At 38.5% G+C, this 20,249-nt stretch overlaps 1 protein-coding gene across 5 annotated transcripts in view; it reads right to left on the reverse strand.

The window, feature by feature from the left end:
- The window catches only part of AGL (amylo-alpha-1,6-glucosidase and 4-alpha-glucanotransferase), an 88,703-nt gene that overhangs the window by 36,129 nt on the left and 32,325 nt on the right, over positions 1–20,249 (reverse strand). For all 5 annotated transcript variants that reach the window (XM_008263966.4, XM_008263969.4, XM_008263968.4 and 2 more), the window contains 13 exon segments: positions 19,622–19,745; positions 18,860–19,023; positions 18,481–18,582; positions 18,216–18,371; positions 17,949–18,099; positions 15,210–15,334; positions 15,014–15,126; positions 14,766–14,900; positions 10,675–10,805; positions 5,780–5,916; positions 5,033–5,166; positions 4,153–4,328; positions 979–1,081 (listed from right to left, as the gene is read on the reverse strand). In XM_008263966.4, coding sequence (XP_008262188.1) covers positions 979–1,081; positions 4,153–4,328; positions 5,033–5,166; positions 5,780–5,916; positions 10,675–10,805; positions 14,766–14,900; positions 15,014–15,126; positions 15,210–15,334; positions 17,949–18,099; positions 18,216–18,371; positions 18,481–18,582; positions 18,860–19,023; positions 19,622–19,745 — 1,751 coding nt within the window.

Here is a 20,249-nt window from a genome sequence, read left to right on the forward strand (position 1 = left end):
AGCTGGCAGTCTATCCCAAAGTCCAAGTTCTTAGCTACCATACTATGCTGAATCTTGGTGTTCTATTTCCTACTTCTGCATCAATCATTTAGGGACATTTAGGAAACAAGCAAATAGTCTCCCAAATTTCTATAGCGCCATAATAGTAACTTAGGTCAATAACAAAATTTATTTTATATATTAGGATATCAGGAAAGAGTGCAATTCATTTCAGAATTACCTAGAAATCTGAATTTTAAAATGACCAAAATGAAAGCTTTTTGCATGTGAAGAAACAAATTTCAGTTATTTTCCTGATGACATCAAAACAAATGCTATTTGGCTTAACATAAAATGTTCTAGAGCAGTGCTTTCAAACTTTAGACTCAGACTGCAGATAATTACACAGCTTCCTGCCTGTCAACCTCATGTTCCCCATCCCCAGATTTGGATTCAGGAGGTTTGGTATAGGGATCAAGAACCTGCAGTTCCAACAAGCTTTCAAATGATGGTACAATGCTGATTTGTGGAACACACTCTGAGTGGTATTCCCACAGAGCTTGCTTTTCAACCTCCTACAGATCCATTCATCTTATTCTGATGTACAAAAATATCACTTGAAGATACACAAACTGGAGGTTACAAGGCTTGACAATAAATACACGAACTCTTGGTATTTTCTACAAGATTCAAAGAGCCAGTAATGCATTCATTATAGAAGGCATAAATGATTATAATTTTTTATTGAAATAAATTTGCAAATGCTGAAAATAACCTGATCTGGAATATGAAGGACTATAACTTAGTAACTTCAAAGATTTTCACCTTCTTTGAACTTCTATGATCCTATTAAATGAATATATACATTTAAAAAAAACCTCTATGGAAAACTCACCTCCCAAATGTTGAGAATAGATGGCTATTAAGGAAAGATTGAAGAGTATGGAAAACACATTCAGACACAGATTTACATTAGCACTATGTAAGAGAATCTCATACCTGGCTTCTAAGTAGCGTCCAGTAATCAGCAGCAAACCTCTAAGTGCAATAAAAGTGTCTCTTCCCCAACAGCGAAAAATACCAGAAGAAAAATGAGGTAAGCCTAACAGAAAAATATAACAGAGTAATATGTTAGTCATAATAATACAAACAAACCCAGGAACTCCATTACTACAGAGGTTACTCAAAACCTAGGTTATAAGGATAAGCACAGAAGTCAGAAAATCCTCTAAAATTATTTGCAAAATATATGTGTATACTTAGTTGACTTTTGTAAAATGAGCTTCCACAGCCTTATCAGATTCTTAAAGGAATGTATGACCCAAAAGAGATTAAGAGGGGTCAACACTCGCATAGTGGGAAAAGCTGCCGTTTGCAGTATCAACATCCCATATGGGCGCCGGTTTGAGTCCTGGCTGGTCCACTTCATATCCAGCTCTCTGCTATGGCTGGGGAAAGCAGTACAAGATGGCACCCACTCGGGAAACCTTGAAGAAGCTCTTGCCTCCTGGCTCTGAATCTGTGCAACTCCAGCCATTGCGGCCATTTGGGGAGTGAAAACACTGGATGGAAGACCTCTCTCTCTCTCTGCCTCTCTGTAACTCTGCCTTTCAAATAAATAAATAAATCTTAAAATAAAATAAAATAATAAATCTTAAAAAAAAGACACAGCCATAATGTTTTTAAAAAAACAGATTAAGAACCAGTTCTAGCTAGTGAGGGATACTTATCTGAATCAATTCAATGTGTATATTTAAACACAGATAAACATTCTTCCAATAAATTTAACTTAAATATTAAAAGCAGAGATCAAATTAACACATAAACATTTAATATAACAGTAATTATGCATTTTTAAAAATTCTACTCTTGGGGCCAGCGCTGTGTCGCAGTGGTTTAAAGCCCTGGCCTGAAGTACCGGCATCCCATATGGGCGCCAGTTTGAAACCCAGTTGCTCCACTTCCAATCCAGCTCTCTGCTGTGGCCTGGGAAAGCAGTAGAAGATGGCCCAAGTCCTTGGGCCCCTGAACCCCTGAGACCGGGAAGAAGCTCCTGGCTCCTGGCTGCAGATCGGCACAGATCCGGCTAATTAGGGAGTGAACCATTGGATAGAAGACCTCTCTCTCTCTCTGCCTCTCCTCTCTCTGTGCAACTCTGATTTTCAAATAAATAAATAGATCTCTTAAAAAAATTCTACTCTGAATAAGGATAATAAATCTAAATATGAAATGATTAGTTTAATTGTAATTCTTATTTATTTGAAATGCAGAAAGTGGGGACAGAGAAAGAGAGAGAGCCCTCAACCACTGTTCACTTCCAAAATGCCTGCAATAGTTATGGCCGGGCCAGACCAAAACCAGGAGCCTAGAATCTGGTCTTCCACATGAGTGTCAGGGACCCAGGCATTCAGACCTATCCCCTGCCCCCTCCCACAGTGCACATTAGCAGGAAGCAGGAAATCAGAAGCAGAATTCGGATTTGAATCAGGCATTCCAGTATAGGTGTAGATCTCACAAGCAATGTTTTGCTTTTTTTTTTTTTTTTAAAGATTTATTTATTAATTTGAAAGGAAGAGTTATAGAGAGGGAGAGGGAGAGGCAGAGGCAGGGAGAGAGAAGTCTTACATCCACTAGTCTACTCCCCAAAAGCCCAGGGATGGGCTACACTGAAGCAAGGAGCCAGGAGCTTCATCTGGGTCTCTCACGTGGGTCATCTTCCACTGCCCACACAGGCCATAGCAGAGAGCTGGACTGGAAGTGGAACAGCCAGGACTTGAACCAGCACCCAGATGGGATGCCAGTGCTGCAAGCAGCAGCTTAATCCACTATGCCACAGTGCCAGTCCTATTTTTAAAGACTGATTTTATTTATTTGAAAGGTACAGTAACACAGAGAGATGGACACAAAGAGAGAGATCTTCCAGGAGCCACAAACTCCACGAGTTTCCCACATGGGTGGTAGGGGCCCAAGTACTTGGTCCATCTTTTGCTGTTTCCTCACTTGCATTAGCAGAGAGCTAGAATGGAAATGGATCAGTCAGAATCCGAACCAGTATGGGATGCTGGCAAAACAGTGGCTTAACCTGCTGCTTTGCGATGCTGGCTCCCATGTGGTATCTAACTGCTCCAGATAGCTACCTGTGGACTGTCTGTTAAGATGTTGGTTAAGGCCGGCGCCGCGGCTCACTAGGCTAATCCTCCGCCTAGCGGCGCCGGCACACCGGGTTCTAGTCCCGGTCGGGGCCCCGGATTCTGTCCCGGTTGCCCCTCTTCCAGGCCAGCCCTCTGCTGTGGCCAGGGAGTGCAGTGGAGGATGGCCCAGGTGCTTGGGCCCTGCACCCCATGGGAGACCAGGAAAAGCACCTGGCTCCTGGCTCCTGCCATCGGATCAGCGCGGTGCGCCGGCCGCAGCGCGCCGGCCGCGGCGGCCATTGGAGGGTGAACCAACGGCAAAGGAAGACCTTTCTCTCTGTCTCTCTCTCTCACTGTCCACTCTGCCTGTCAAAAAAAAAAAAAAAAAAAAAAAAAAAAATAAGATGTTGGTTAAGACACTCATATCCCACACTGGAGTGGCTGGGTTCAGTTCCCAGTCTTGACTCCCGACTCCAGCTTCCTGCCAATTCACAACTTGGGAGCCAGTGGTGAATGGCTCAAATGATTGAAAATCGATTGCATAGGTTTTTTTCATGATGTACATGTTCCATGAACTTTTTGAAGTCTCATATCCTCTTAAATAGCAGCAGTACATAATAAAAATTATGAGCTCAATATTTTATGTATGGGCTTCTGAAAAGTAGAGTTTAAAACCAAATTTTTCACATTCATGTTTCTTCTACTATGGCCCAATTCAGTTTCATGAGCATTTGTCTTTGGCCTGCCCTAGCTCCAGTTTTTTGGAGAGTTAACCAATAAGTGGCAGCTCTCTGTTTGGTGGTCTGCTTTTCAAATAAATAAAATAAATATATTAAAATTAGCCCCCTCCTTATATAAATGCTTGGTGTACAGTTATAATGAAATACTAAGTATAGTTATTTTTTATGAGTATGAAATTTTACCAAGCAGCATAAACTCTTGGATAAAATCATGGGTTTTTTTTTTTTAAATAATCATTTGCCCTTAGCTTTTCCTCTTTGAATACTACTTATACATTTTGATCTTACACATAATTTCTTACCTGCAGCCAGAGAAACACAACATTGCTCCTTTTCTTTTGTGATCTCATTTAGCCTATATGGGACATCCGTAAGTGAAGGTGAAAGAAGTGGCAGAGAAGGGAATTTTCCTACTCCACACATTTGGACTGAACCCAGAGAGAGGTGTTTGACAAAGGTTGAACCAGTCTGAACAAAACTGTAACAGAAGTAATGGGCATTTAATATTATTTGTGGAAATACAAAACTTTTTATAGTTTTTATCTTACTTGATTTCTTTATTTAAACAATATCTCCACACAAATATGTAACAATGGTAATATCAGGTGAAAAAATTTTAATTTGGTTAGATTTCAAAACCACTTTCACTTTACTCATGATTTTAGCTGGCTTTAGTTCCATGGCTGTTGTGAAACAAATAGTAGGGATGAAGTTATATTCTTCTTGAAATTATGCCAATCTGGTGGTTCTCACTGGTACATTTCAATATGTGGTTTCATTTTGGAAATTTCATCATTAATGGCAAATTTCACTCATAATAACAGAACATTTTTTCTCTTACTAAAAAACTATAAAAAGAACTGTATATGCATATTCTAGAAATGTATGAATTGTAGTTAATAAATAAATGAAGTGCAGCCAATGAATACATAGAAGCAAATAATATAAAACATTTTTCCCAGTAATATATTTTATTAGCTTTATAGAACAGATTTTAGTATCTTTAAGTTTGTTTTTAAATTTTCCAGATGAAAGAATGTTAATAAATTTACTATCAACTACAGAGTTTTTCAGCTTTATGGATCTGTGGTAATTCCTCATACTTTTAAGAGCATGCATAAAGTGACTTTCTATATATTTCTACACAAGCAAACCTATGTACTCAAGCTTTATTGGGTATACCTTGACATTTGCTTCCATGCTATATCCAGAAGAGTGGTGTATGCACCAATTAATATAGCATCAAAGTAACATGGTATAAGATAACGTGGGATCTGCTTCAGGTAGAAGAACATAGCCTGCAACCATTTACCAACCTGTTACAAAGATAATTTTAAAAGTTAATGTGGTATGTTTACAGGCTAGGTAGGTGTGTGTGTGTGTGTATATATATATATATATATTTTTTTTTTGACAGGCAGAGTTAGACAGTTGAGAGAGAGAGACAGAGAGAAAGGTCTTCCTTCCTTTGGTTCACCCCCCAAATGACTGCTATGGCTGGCACACTGTGCCAATCCAAAGCCAGGAGCCAGGCACTTCTTCCTGGTTTCCCATGTGGGTGCAGGGCCCAAGCACTTGGGCCATCCTCCACTGCCTTCCTGGGCCACAGCAGAGAGCTGCACTGGGGGAGGAGCAACCAGGACAGAACTGGTGCCCCAACCGGGACTAGAACCCGGAGTGCCGGCGCCGCAGGAGGAGGATTAGCCTAGTGAGCCATGGTGCTGGCCTAGGTAGGCATATTTTAAGAGCCAAATCTAAACATGCAACTTTACCATCTAGTAATTTATAAACCAGATTTTCCTTTATTAGAACTGAAAGATGATGAAGAGGGCAAAGTGGTTCATGTTAGAAAACAAGGTCAATATGGAAATATAATTCTTGTAGGGCTCTTGATTTTTTTTATTTGGAGTAGAATATAGCTCTACTTACTTCAGCAATAGTTCCTGATCGTGAAATAAGCCGGCCACTGACATAGTCAATCATCCAATCTCCAGACCGCAAATTATCACAGAAAGGGTGTCCCAAGTCATTCTTTGGTCGTATTTCTGCCAATACGGACATTAACCCTGAAATTTGGAGAAACATATTGTTGTGTTATTGGCAGAGTCAGTATGTTCCCACATTCTAGGCTGCTGCTAATCACTAAATGATTTGAGCATATACAAGGCAGATAAAAGAGCTGTGTCTTCCACAATGGCACTTTTGATGGCTGAAGAGAAGTGTGGCAGTACTGGTTTGAACCATATTGAAGGGGAGTACTGTCATATGAGTTATGCATACCTTTCCAAGATTCATAACTTCTGGGACCTGTCTTATTTTTTTGGATTTTAAGACAACTGGCATGGCTTTGCTGTTCTAAGGCATACAGGGAAAGAAAACTGATAAGCCTATATCTTTTCATGGGGAAAAGTGGTGGAATCATTAACATTCAGGCAATATTTAAAGAAATCAGAGAAGTGGTTCCAGACAGAATAAGAACATCTATGGTGATGATAAGAATAAAGGCTGTTTTGGAAGGAATCTTTTATAAATGATGAGCAGTACTTGGAAATAACCAAAGTATCAAAGTGGTAGCAGATTCTAATATTTTAGAATAACAGTAGTAATTTTATCACATAATAAGATAGTCACTTCCACTGTTAAAAAATCATATTGTGGGGCTGGTGCTGTGGCACAGTGGGTAAAGCCGCTGCCTATAGTGCCAGCATCCCATATGGGCACCAGTTCAAGTCCTGGCTACTCTACTTCCTATCCAGCTCCCTGCTAATGTGCCTGGGAAAGCAGTGGAAGATGGCCCAAGTCCTTGGGCCCCTGGACCCATGTGGGAGACCCAAAAGAAGTTCCAAGCTCCAGCCATTGCAGCCATTTTGGGAGTGAACCAGCAGATGGAAGATCTCTCCTTCTCTCTCTCTCTGTCTCTGACTCTCTGTAACTGCCTTTCAAATAAAAAATAAATCTTAAAAAAAAAAAAAAAAGAGGTGACTACCTAAATGCATTTAAAAAATAAATAAAAATAAAAACCCATATTGCTTTCACTTACTTCATTTCTACTAAACTTATTTAGCTAGAATTTAATGAATTTTGCTGTGTATGTGGCATGTTATGAAAAATTAAAAATACATAAATTTAAGATATATTTTTTCCTTTAAGGGGCTAAGAGAATAAAGCTTAAAACACACAAAAATATATTTTAAAATAAAATAAAGCTTATTCTAGAAATAAAGCTTAAAGCACAAAAATGTTAGAAAAGAAGACATTGTAAAATAATGTTCGAGGCCTGGCACTGTGGCATAGCTGGTAAAGCTGCCACCTGCAGTGCCAGAATCCCATATGGGTGCTGATTCAAGCCCTGGCTGCTCCACTTCCAATCCAGCTCTCTGCTATAGCCTGGGAAAGCAGTAGAAGATAGACCAAGTCTCTGTGCCCCTGCACTCGCATGGGAGACCCAGAGGAAGCTCCTGGCTCCTGCCTTTGCACCAGCATAGCTTCAGATCAGCATAGCTCTGGCTGCTCCAGCTAACTGGGGATTGAAGTAGCAGATGGAAGATCTCTCTCTGCTTCTCCTTCTCTCTCTGTGTAACTCTGACTTTCAAATAAATCCTTAAAAATAATAATAATGTTCTACATATGTCAGAATTCTCAGGGAAGGCAAAATACTGCTCAGTAAATGTTACCACTTTTGAAAAATGGAGTGACATGATGGAAACAGTGTTTTAGAGAACAGATCTAACATTGACTAATCCAATGTTTTGTGAGGTAAGAAGAGACTAGGAAAGTGGAAAAGGCATTTTGCCTAGCAGTTATTATACTGGTGAAGGTTCTGGTTAACAACAACAACAACAAAACAAACAAACAAACAAGGAAAAGAAATTTTTTGAAAAGGTAAAAAAAAATAGATGTTGGTTGTTACCCACATCCCACACTGGAGTATCTGGGTTTAATACCCGGCTCTAGCTCAAGTAGACCCTAAGAGGCAGCAGTGATGACTCAACTGAATGAGTTCCTGACACCCAAAAGGGAGCCCTGGATTGAGTCCCCAGTTCCCAGCTTTGACCCTGGCCGGACCCTAGCTATTGTGGGCATTTGAGGGAGTGAACCACTATATGAGAACTTTCTCTCTTTCTCTCTGTCTCTCTCCTTTCAAACAAATAAATAGGTTTATAGAAAAAAAAAAAGAAAAAACAAAACAAAACAAAAATCCTCAAGATATTATTAGCAAACTGGTTAGCTGACTTGCAGACAGGACATAAGTCCTACAATAGAGTGATAACTATGCGAATAAAAAGGATATGATATACCAAGAAGAAAATGGATAAGAATCCACAAGTTATAATTACTGGTGGAATGCTGAAGATGAAAGGGGCAAATCCAAAAATGGACTCCTGGATTTCAACATAACCGAATGCATACTATTTTAAGAACTAGGGAAACAGGGAAGGGAATTTTGTTTAGATGAGAGAAAGGTCAATAAAGTTATTAAGTTTGATTAATCTGAGGCTGCTAGTAACAGCCTACTGGAAATACCCCAGTGGCTGCTGAAAATATTAAACTGTCAAAGGGAAAGGGATTGGCATGAAGTAAGAAATAATGAATCAGGCAGAATGATTATATTCAGAAAGAAGGAGCAGAATTGTTTCATGAGAACGCTGAAGTGAAACACAATGGCCAGAAAAGCAATCAGAAAACAGCAAATCCACATTCTTCTTTCTCTGGGTACAATTTACTTAATGGAGTTTTAGAGCTAACAATCTCTTAATAATGAACAGCATGCTGCATAAATGCTTTCCACATACCACTCAATTAATACTAATTGTAATCCCTTGGTCACATATTATTATTATTATTGTTATCTCCATTTTACAGACAAGAGAACAGTCATGGAGAGTTAACTCCAAAGTTGCACAGCTAGTTAGTGTAAGCTAAGGAGTCTGGTTTTAAGCCTGTTTCTTAACCTTGATGATAAAAATTCATTAAAATAATTATACTGATTACAAAAATAAAACAATATAATCTAAGGCCATGTTAGAGGTATAATAAATACGTGCAAAGGTTATCTAGAGGACAAAGAAATTACTGTATAAAACAATAGTTAAGAAAGGCTCAGGGTTGACTGTGGTGCAGCAGGTTAGGCAGCTGCCTGTGATGCTGGCATCGCATATGAATACTGGTTCAATCTCAGCTGTGCTACTTCCCATCCAGCTCCCTGCTAATGTGCTTGAAAGGACAGCAGAACATGGCCCAACTGCTTGGGCTCCTGCTACCCACTTGGGAGACAAAAATGGAGTTCCAGGCTCCTGGCTTTGGTCTGGCCCAGCCCCAGCCATTGTGACCATTTGGGAAGTGAACCAGTGTTTGAAATCTCTCTCTCTCTGCCTTTCAAAAAATTAAATAAGTATATCTTTAAAAGGGGGGAGCAGCACTGTGACATAGTAGGTAAGGCTGCCACTCATGGTGCCGGCATCCCATATGGGTGCTGATTTGGGTCCTGGCTGTTCCACTTGCAATCCAGATCCCTGCTGGTGTGCCTGGGAAGGCAGCAGAGGATGGCCCAAATCCTCGGGCCCCTGCACCCACATGGGAGACCTAGAGAAAGCTGCAGGCTCCTGGCTTTAGATCCACCCAGCTCTGGCTGTTGTGGCCATTTGTGGAGGAGTGAACCAGCAGATGGAGGACCTCTCTCTCTTTTTTCTCTCTGCCTCTCTGTAGCTTTGCCTTTCAAATAAATAAACAAATCTAAAAAAAGATTTAAGATGTAAGAGTTAAATTGGTCTTGGAAGAAGAGTTAGATGGACAGAGAAAAAAGAAGTTGAAATGGTAGCATGATAAATAGGAAACTATGATTTATGATCAAGGTGTGACAAAGCAAGCTTCTTAAAGAAAAATCTAAGAAAATATTAACAACAAGATGGATTACATTGAAAATTAACCATTTGGTTCTTTTTTTTTTTTTTTTTTTTGACAGGCAGAGTGGACAGTGAGAGAGAGAGACAGAGAGAAAGGTCTTCCTTTTGCCGTTGGTTCACCCTCCAATGGCCACCATGGCCGGCGCACTGTGACTGGCGCACCGCGCTGATCCGAAGGCAGGAGCCAGGTGCTTCTCCTGGTCTCCCTTGGGATGCAGGGCCCAAGCACTTGGGCCATCCTCCACTGCACTCCCGGGCCACAGCAGAGAGCTGGACTGGAAGAGGGGCAACCGGGACAGAATCCGGTGCCCCAATCAGGACTAGAACCCGGTGTGCTGGTGCCACAGGCGGAAGAATAGCCTATTGAGCCACGGTGCTGGCCGCCATTTGGTTTTTATAATTCTTTCAAATACTCACTACCTAATATTTTACTATAAGTTCTCTTTATAGGATAAAAAATGCCAAAAAGGTTAAAATTAGATAAAAAAAGGAATAATAATATATTATATTTACAACCTAGTCTTACTTGGGGCTCAGGCAAACATACCCTGTCAAGAAACAAGTCAAGAAACATTAAGAGCTATGACGTTAAGGAATAACACTGAACTGGTAATTCTAGGCAATATTTATTGAGTTATTTCTTTTTGCTACATCTTGCTTTTACTGTTTTACATGAATGATCTCACTTAATACTCACAGTAGCTTTCTGAATTAGACAATACTCTCCACATTTTATAGAGGCAGAAAATGGGAGATAGAAGTTAACCTTACTTGACAAAGGCTGGTCAGCAAGTACAAAGTTAGAGCCATTATATGAACCCAGGCTGTCACACTCTGAGTCCAGACTCTTGTTTCTATAAAAAAGACATTGTATCAACCTAAAAGAAAAACAAAAGCAGAACCATCCTTATGCCTGCTTACCTTGCAGACCTGCATATTTAAGGGAAGACCAGTTTGGTATGTCATAGCATCCTCCACCATCTTCTTGTTCTTCTGATTCACACCGGTAAAGTATCTGATTTATCTCAGCTAAAGTTAATTTGGAGGCAATACTGAGAATTGGAACATAAAGACAACCAGTTAAATACACTGAAATTCCACTTGCTGTCAATAGAAAAGAAAGGAGAAAAATCTGAATTATAAATGCTATATAATTATATTTTAAGAAATCAGCATTAAAATAAATACCCAAAACACATGTATAAGTAATTAGGTAAAAGGCAAACTATGGCTAAAATTCAATCAGAAGGGGTTGGCACTGTGGTGCAGCGGGTTAAGTGGCTGCCTGCCCCAGCATCCCATGGCTGCTCTACTTCCTATCTAGCTCCCTGCTAGTGTGCCTAGGAAAGCAGCAGAGGATGCCCCAAGTGCTTGGGCCACTACACCCATGTGCAGACCTGGATGAAGCTCCTGGCTCCTGGCTTCGGCCTGGTTTAGCCCTAGCTGTTGCAGTCATCTGGGGAGTAAATCAGTAGATGGAAAGTCTCTCTGTCTTTTCCTTTCTCTCTCTGTAACGTTGCCTTTCAAAATAAATAAAATAAATCTTTAAAAAATTCAGTCAGAAATAACAACTAAGGAAATAATGAAGTGCAAAATTTTTAATGAATAGAAATACAGGAAAGGTTTTCTTGGTTGCTATCTTTTTATCTTATACATTTTTTTATTCTTTCCAGTTCAGATTGAGCTTATATTCCTTTATATTCTCCTAAGTAAGACATCAGGATCATTTTATACTTGTTATGTTAAACTGAAAATACTTACCAAAGAATTAGTACAAGATTAACCAGAAGTCAAAGTTAGCCACCTAAGAAAGCATGTAATCTCTATCTTTGGTTTCTTGCCTTGTTCCTTCCTGCTTTTTCTAGGGTCACACTGCCCCTAAGGTTGGCTATTGGTTGGTCAGAGGGAAGTGTAACTATTATAGCCTTAACTTCTCTTTGTGCAGTTTAGTAGTGAGATTATACAGCTGACCACACCTTAATAAAATCAAAATTGTATCCTGTGCTTCTAGCTGCTTAGGAAATTTCATTTTACGTAACTGCTATTTATGTGAACCTGTGTCCTCATGAATAAGTGTCTTTCTTTCTGTTTTAATAGTCTCAAATTAAAAAAATTCTTTGTGCTCTCTGTCTCAGCCTCTTTCCTCATAGCTACACTTTGTGAGTTGAGTCTGAGTTAAACATTAGTAAACTAGCAACATCAGTAGCCACTCAATCCTAGGGCAAATTTTTTCAACATGTAATAAGTAGATTCATTGTATAAAAATTAATGGGAAACTTACTAAATCAGAATTCTTGCCCTTGGGGCTGGAGCCACGGTGGAGTAGGTTAAGACTCCACCTGCAGCACTGGCATCCCCTGTGGGCACTGGTTGGTTCTACTTCTGATTCAGTTCCCTGCTAATGGCCTGGGAAAGCAGTGGAAGATGGCTCAAGTGCTTGGACCCCTGAACCCACGTGGGGCACCCAAAAGAAGTTCCTGGCTCCTGGCTTCGGATCAGCTCAGTTCCAGCCCTTGCAGCCAATTGGTGAGTGAACGAACCAGTGGATAAAGACCTTTCTCTCTCTCTCCCTCTGTCTGTGACTCTGTCTCTTAAATCAACAAACTAATAATTTGAGTAGTTATGAGGAGAAATGTACATTTTTATAAGCGTTCTAAAGAAACATAAAGCTGGCCGGCGCCGTGGCTCACTAGGCTAATCCTCCACCTAGCGGTGTCGGCACACCGGGTTCTAGTCCCGGTCGGGGCGCCGGATTCTGTCCCAGTTGCCCCTCTTCCAGGCCAGCTCTCTGCTGTGGCCAGGGAGTGCAGTGGAGGATGGCCCAAGTGCTTGGGCCCTGCACCCACATGGGAGACCAGGAGAAGCACCTGGCTCCTGCCATCGGATCAGCGCGGTGCGCCGGCCGCAGCGCGCTGGCCGTGGCGGCCATTGGAGGGTGAACCAACGGCAAAAGAAGACCTTTCTCTCTGTCTCTCTCTCTCACTGTCCACTCTGCCTGCCAAAAAAAAAAAAAAAAAAAAAAGAAACATAAAGCTGCTTCATCACAGACTGCTTTTAGAATGCAACTACTTTATTGGCCGGCACCACGGCTCACTAGACTAATCCTCCACCTGCGGCGCTGGCACACCGGGTTCTAGTCCCAGTCGGGGTGCCGGATTCTGTTCTGGTTGCTCCTCTTCCAGTTCAGCTCTTTGCTGTGGCCAGGGAAGGCAGTGGAGGATGGCTCAAGTCCTTGGGCCCTGCACCCACATGGGAGACCAGGAGAAGCACCTGGCTCCTGGCTTCGAATCAACGCGGTGCACTGGCCGCAAGCCATTAGGGGGTGAACCAACTGAAAAGGAAGACCTTCCTCTCTGTCTCTCTCTCTCACTGTCCACTCTGCTTGTCAAAAAAAAAAAAAAAAAAAAAAAAAAAAAAAGAATGCAACTACTTTATTAAGTGAAGTTTGAAGTTTGAATTACGAGCTAATATCTTCAGTGAAAAATGGCTCTTACAGAACAAAAAACACTGAACACAACAAAAAAATGGGCTTATACTGAAAATGACATTTCCCTGAATAAATTAAAATGGACCATGAACAAAATATTTTAGCTTAACTAATGTGCAAAGTAAATTAAAATGAGATGTTATTTTTAAGTATCTTATATTTATCAATTTGACTAGTATTGGCTAACATTTATCGATCACTAAGTGTTTTACAAAAATAATCCTTACAAATCTATGATAGGCACTATATGCCCAAGGTCTTACTTCTTATAGCTAGAGTCTGAAATAGAGCTCAAATCTGAGTAGTCTGATTCCATACTCTTCACTACTGCATTACAATCATGTATACTCAGTCTTGCTAAGGATGGTCACTTTTACATAGAGCTGAAAGTTTTAATTATATATAATCTTTCTGGAGAGAATTTGGCAATATGCATGAAAAGCCTCAGATGTATGAATATAGTCTAAACCAAAAATTCCATTTCTAGAAATTTATCCTAATATTAACAATAGTAAACATTTATTAAACACTGACTATGTACCAGGCATTGTGTTAAGTGTTTTGCATGATATTTTTATTTGATCAACATCCAAGATATAGGTAGTGCTACTTTCCAGATGGGAAACCAATGAAGAAAGTTTTAAGTAACTTGTCCAAGATCATATTGACGTTGGAGAAGCTGACATTAAATCCAAGTTGAAACTGCAAAACCCATATTCTTTGGTATTATTAGGTACCACTTAGTAAGGGAATAAAGATTTATGAAATATAACTACACAGGGACCAGCGCTGTGGTGCAGTGGGTTAAAGCCCTGGCCTGAAGTGCTGGCATCCCATATGGCCGCCAGTTTGAGTCCCAGCTGCTCCTCTTCTGATCCAGCTCTCTGCTATAGCCTGGGATAGCAGTAAAAGATGGCCCAAGTCCTTGGGCCCTGGCACCCATGTGGGAGACCCAGAAGAAGCTCCTGGCTCCTGGCTTTGGATAAGCACAGCTCCGGCCACTGCAGCCAGTTGGGGAGTAAACCAGCGGATGGACGATCTCTCTCTCTGTCTCTATCTCTCTCTCTAACTCTCTCTTTCAAATAAAAAAAAAAATCTTAAAAAAAAAAAAACCACATAACTACAAAAAGACATACTTAATAGGGAATAATTTAAGGCAATCTAGATGCCTAAAAAATGGAGACCAATTAAATAAATTACGGTATGGTCATGTAATAGGATATGTTAATATTTATTGGAAAAATGGGGTAATGGAGATGATAATGCAATTTTGTCTCAAATTCTTCAACAAATTGTGTGTGTGTGTGTGCCCGTGTATATGTTTATATGGAGGGCTGTCCATAAGCATGTAGGCATGTAGTTAAAGATAATGGCACAGATTAAAATGTTAATAACAGATGATGCTGCCACTGTAGGTACTTTGAATAGCAAGGATATAGGAGAACTTTAAAACTGCTTTTATCAGGCTAGTGGTAACTTATCAGTTATTCAAGCTGCAATCTCTAAAAAAATAAAACATACTTACGAAGCAAAAGGAATTTTTAATATTGGATCTGAGTTGTCAACAGCAAGGCTTCCTGCTTTAAAGTGAGCACTGAACTGTGTCAGATGATTTCGAAGAATTCCAACAGCAACTTGTGCATGTGGATCAAGACTAACTCTGAAAACATTAATAAAAAAATGGTTATATTTTAAGAGTAATTTACTTGGAGTTACCAGGATATGTAAGCCATTTTAAATATAAGTCAGCAGTTTGAACTCTAATTAACATACCTGAATATAATAACACTTCCTGGAGACAAGTTTTCAAATTCTATTTCTTGAATATATTCATTGGGACCTTTTGTAGTAACTCCAGCTTGTTTAACAATTCTACTTTCATTAAGCTTGAAAAAAATTACACAAAATATTCATTTAACAAATATTTCTAATGTACTTAAAATGCTAAACATATATGAGTCTCAAATACCTGAATATGTTCTCTAATTTCTACTGTGATATTTGGCATTCCATTTATCGAATTCTCATCCTTCCTGTAAGGACTTATATTTCTCTCAATAGTTCGAGCTTCAAGAACTACTTCTTCAATTTTACCTAAGAGTATGTGAAAATTTTAAGAAAATTTTATATTGAACCATCTGCAATTAGAAATTGCTAATGTGTTTTCAAATTATTTAACTTAAGAAGTTTAAAATGAAATACTGGTTAATTAAAAAATAAAATACAAAACATTTGAAAGCAGTTAACTCTACCCAATGTATTTTTCACACATGCTTCTAAAAAAAATTACAACTTAATTAACAAAGCTTTATTTGAAAAGGCATCTTATCAAATAATAATATCTTCCCTAATTTTGAGCCGAGAGAAGTACATTACTTGAAAGAGTTACATGTTAAATATTTACTTATTTGAGAGGCAGAGACAGAGAGCTTCTGACTGCTAGTTTACTCCCCAAAATCTGCCAACAGCTGGGTATCCAGGTCTCCTACATGAGTGGAGGTACCCAATTATTTGGTTGATTACTGCTGCCTCCCAGGCATTGGCAGAAAACTGGAGTCAGGAACCAGGGTCAAATGAACCCTGACACTCCAATGTGGAACATCGGTATCTTAATCAGTGTCTTCACTGCTAGGCTAAATGCCTGTCCTTACATATTAAAATCAGAAATACAAAAAGTAGAGAGAATTTTTTTTAAAAACCAGGTTCTACTAATTAAAATTTTCTATATAAATATAACTGAAGCTCTATATGTCTCTTTCATTCCCCATCAGAGGTAACTGCTACTTGCAGTATGGTGGTCAATACCTCCAGGATTTTTACTATATAAGTATGTGTCCCCTCAAAACATACACAATTATTTTTCTAAGTTTTATTAAAATGGTTTAGAGTATTATATAAGCAACTTGATTTCTATTGGCCAATACTGTATTTTTAAGATTCATTCACCTTGTTACATTAGCTTGAGCTAATTTATTTCAAATGCCAAAGAGAATTCCAATGAATATACCAAAATGCATTCATTCTGTTAAGAAAGTCTGTAATTTTTCTCTATTATAAATAATGTTACAATATTCTTGTGCATGTCTTCAAATGGGAATATTTGAGAATTTCTCAGCTATATACCTAGGAGTATAGTTGCAGGGTCAAAGGAAACTAATGAACACCTAACCCTACAAACTATTCAGGCCGATTAATTTTTAAAAACTGGAATTGTTCATATACACCAACTACTACCCAATATAAAATAGGATGTTTATGGAAATCTTCATTCATTCAATCAGTTTGGATAGTTAACTGCATGTACAGAAGCATGCTATCCTATAATATACTACATATGACAGTAAGTAAGAAAATAAAATGCATATACTTAACAAAAGTCAAATAATAACATGGACATGTCTTGGGGCATATAATCAAGGAGTGACACACAGAAACTATAACTGCTATTGTTCAGAGGAGAGAGAGATAACTGAGTACTTACTGAAAGCTTCTCAAAGGAGGTGGAAGTAATCAGTGCCAGGCACTGGGGAGCAGCAGACTGAGTAATGCTAAGCAGTAGGTTAAGCTTGGGATGCCCGTAGCAGCCCACATAGGAAGGCAGGTTCAAGTCCCAGTTCTCTGCTTCCAATCTAGTTTTCTGCTAATTCATCCTAAGAGGCAGTAGATAATGGCTCAAGTGTTTGGTCCCTCCATCAATGTTGAAGAGCAGGAGGGAATTCTAGGCTCCTGGCTTTGGCCTGGTCCAACCTTAATTATTTTGGGCACTTGGAGAGTGAACCCACAGATAGAAGCTCTGTCTCTCTATCCCGCTCTTTTGCTCTGTCCCTCCACCTTTCAAATATATGAAAATAAATAAGTAAATTATAAAAAAGAGAAATCCATAAATAATTCATATGTAAGTGGAAATAAGAAGTTGGGGAACAGTGAAAATGAAGGATGTACCAAAGTTCATGGAAAATGCCTAGTATGAAAAAACTATGCACAGTTTTCTTTTTTCTTTTTTTTTTTTTTTTTTGTATTGGAGCAGGTGCCGTGGTACAGTAGGTTAAGCTACTGACTGGGATGCTCGTATCTTATACTAGGGTGCCTAGTTTGAGTCCTACATCCACTTCCAACCTAGCATCCTGCCAATGCACATCTTGGGAGACAGGAGATAATAGGAGGTTCCTATTACCTATGTGGGAGACCCAGATGGAGTTCCTGGCTTCTGGTTTTGGCCTGGACTAGCCCTGGCTGTTGTAGGCATTTGGGAAGTAAACCAGCAGATGGAAAACTGATGTTTCAAATAAATGAAAAATAAACTTAAAATTTTTTTTTATCAAAATAAGCCTCTTTTAATTCCACTGTTCTATGATCCTTTGAAGTACCTTGTATCTGTTTGGCTGAAATAATGTAATGACTAAATATACACATGCACACATAGTACTGAGTATGAAAGAAAAACATGTCCAATTAATATAAATTAGGAAATGAGGGAATGTATTATGATACAAACAATATTTAAGAACTCAAAAAAATGGTGACATTTGAGAGTACTTAAGTCCAGGATTTTTTCTATGCAGTAAAAATATAATTTATGAAAGATTCTAATTCTCTTTCTGAACTGTGTCTATACTTGCACAATGCTCTGCATTATTTTATATAATTATAATTTAATAAAACATGGTAGTGTAATATAATTACAGTAATAACTTTTAGATTGTATTACCAGGGATGCACATTTGAGGCACATCCTTGCTGTAAAATGAAGTCTTGGGATTCCTGAAAGCAGTTCTAGATACGGCCACAACAGACTGATGGATACTTGGTGAGTGTCTTGTTACTGCCACTATATCTTCATCAACTTGATCCACATACACCTGAGAAGCCACAGACCAACTAACTTTAGCACTCAACCAGGAAACCAGGGCTCAAATTGGAAAGATACTCTGAAATTGAACCTCAAGAATGAAATTTTGAAAATTTAGCTTTTTACCTGAATAAAACCTTTGGCTCCAAGCTCTTGATGAAGTTTATTGATAGCACACCTGGCTGCAATAATTCCACTTTGGAAATTAACTTCACCAGCATTTGATGGCAAGGCTTCAGGGTTCCATTTAGTGTAAAAACGTTCTTCAGAAACCACTGAAATCTGAACAAAAGTAAAACTCAGCCATGCATTTATTTTAATTATAATGAGGCCTTTTGAGAAAATCTCAAAAGTTCTTAGCCATGTGCATTTTAAAAAACAGCACACAAACCTGATGTGGCACTAATTCATCATAGCCCCTTGTACTTCCACTAGCACAACAAGCCATAGAAACAATTGTGGTACTTGGAAGAGCATCGTACACTGATCTATGCTAGGAAACAAAAACAAAGAATAGTTTACTTTCTTTCAAATGCAAAATGCCATTCTAAAGCATAATGAGGTAAAAGGATAATTACAGATACATTCCATAAAGTAATTAATTTGTTTTAAAACAAGTAAAATATTCTAAAAACGATGTACTGCAATGATTTATAATTCTAAGAGGCCATTTTGAGGTATGTGGATATTACTCTCAGTAGGTATCACAGAACTTAATATTAAAACACTTAGAAAAATAAGCAAATACAAGAAACAGATTGGATGCTTACCACAATAGGGCACTCATTATCATGGGTAATATCCATAAACAGAGCGTGTGCGATGGCCGGCATTAAAGGCCTCAAACAGGGCTGAACAAAGGATCCAACAGGTTCTCCTCCATATCGGTAAACTAATCTGCCTTCTTCATGACTATTATATGCACTCATTGCCTCTGCAGAGCATTACCAAATATTTTATCAATCTCCAATATTTATGTTCAAGAGGTGGATAGATTCATTATGATTAATTTTCAAACTAAAGACCCCCATCAATATTACCAAAAATAAAACTGCTTCAAACATTTAAACAAATGTCCCTTAGCTTAGAACAAAAAAAAATTTCCTATAGCTTCTTTGGAGAAATGGCTCCTGTGTGAATGGAACATAAATGAACATAAGTGGTTTATTAGGTTGTTGGCTATACACAATTTATGGGGAAAAAAATCTAGAAATCACATCATAAATTCAGTTAAGGAGATGAAAAACAAATTTGGATATTTTCAAGAGCAATAAAAAGATGGCCTTGTTCATGAGTCATCAGTTCATTACACAGATATTTCAGTTTGAACTGAAGCATCTTACTCCAAAAGTAGAAATCTTTACTTATTAAAAAAAACTGTGTTACATTATAAAATTTTATATAGACTATTTAAATGAACATGAATTATGCTATAAATTATTAAACACTACATACAGAGCTATTAAATGCCTTTTAATCTACTTAAACAGAAGCTGAAGTTTTAGACGGCAAATACACTTCAACAAGCCTACCTCTTATTAAGGAACTAATGCCCAGTCTGGTAACAAAGATGTTGTCCAGATCTTCACTTCCTGTGAACAGTTCAGCTACTACATATAAATTGGGTTGCAATTTCCTAGCAGCATCCAACATGTACTGCAAAAAGCACAGTCACAAATGTAACAGAAAGAGAAAAGCAAGATGGGGGTGGAGGAGCAAGACTAGGCATGGATTTGATATAGGAAAATGTGTAGCAAAATGAAATGGAAATTCAAAAAGAATTTCCAAATAAATTTTGTTGCATGTAAGAAAATATCAAACAGATCAACACACATTAGGAAATGAGGATTTACACAGAGAATAAAACAGTTAAAAAGGAATATTAGGTTTCACAAAGATATGGGGACATAAGGGAGAAAAAAAAGAAGAAAAATATTAGTGACATGTTAAAAAACATAAACCTTAACACTGCAATTCTACTAGGATTTCCTGCTGGTTTTGATTTTTAACACCTCTAATCAGACTTAATTTCCAGGTGGTTGACTAAGGCATTGTTGACATATTTCCTGCTGGTGAATTACAAAGGAACTTCAAACAGATCTTGGAAAAGTGGAATTTAAAGAAAAGTATATTTTGGTGCAAAAAAATGTAATTCGTGCA

This window comes from Oryctolagus cuniculus, chromosome 7 (assembly GCF_964237555.1).
Source record: "Oryctolagus cuniculus chromosome 7, mOryCun1.1, whole genome shotgun sequence".
NCBI classification, from domain to species: domain Eukaryota; kingdom Metazoa; phylum Chordata; class Mammalia; order Lagomorpha; family Leporidae; genus Oryctolagus; species Oryctolagus cuniculus.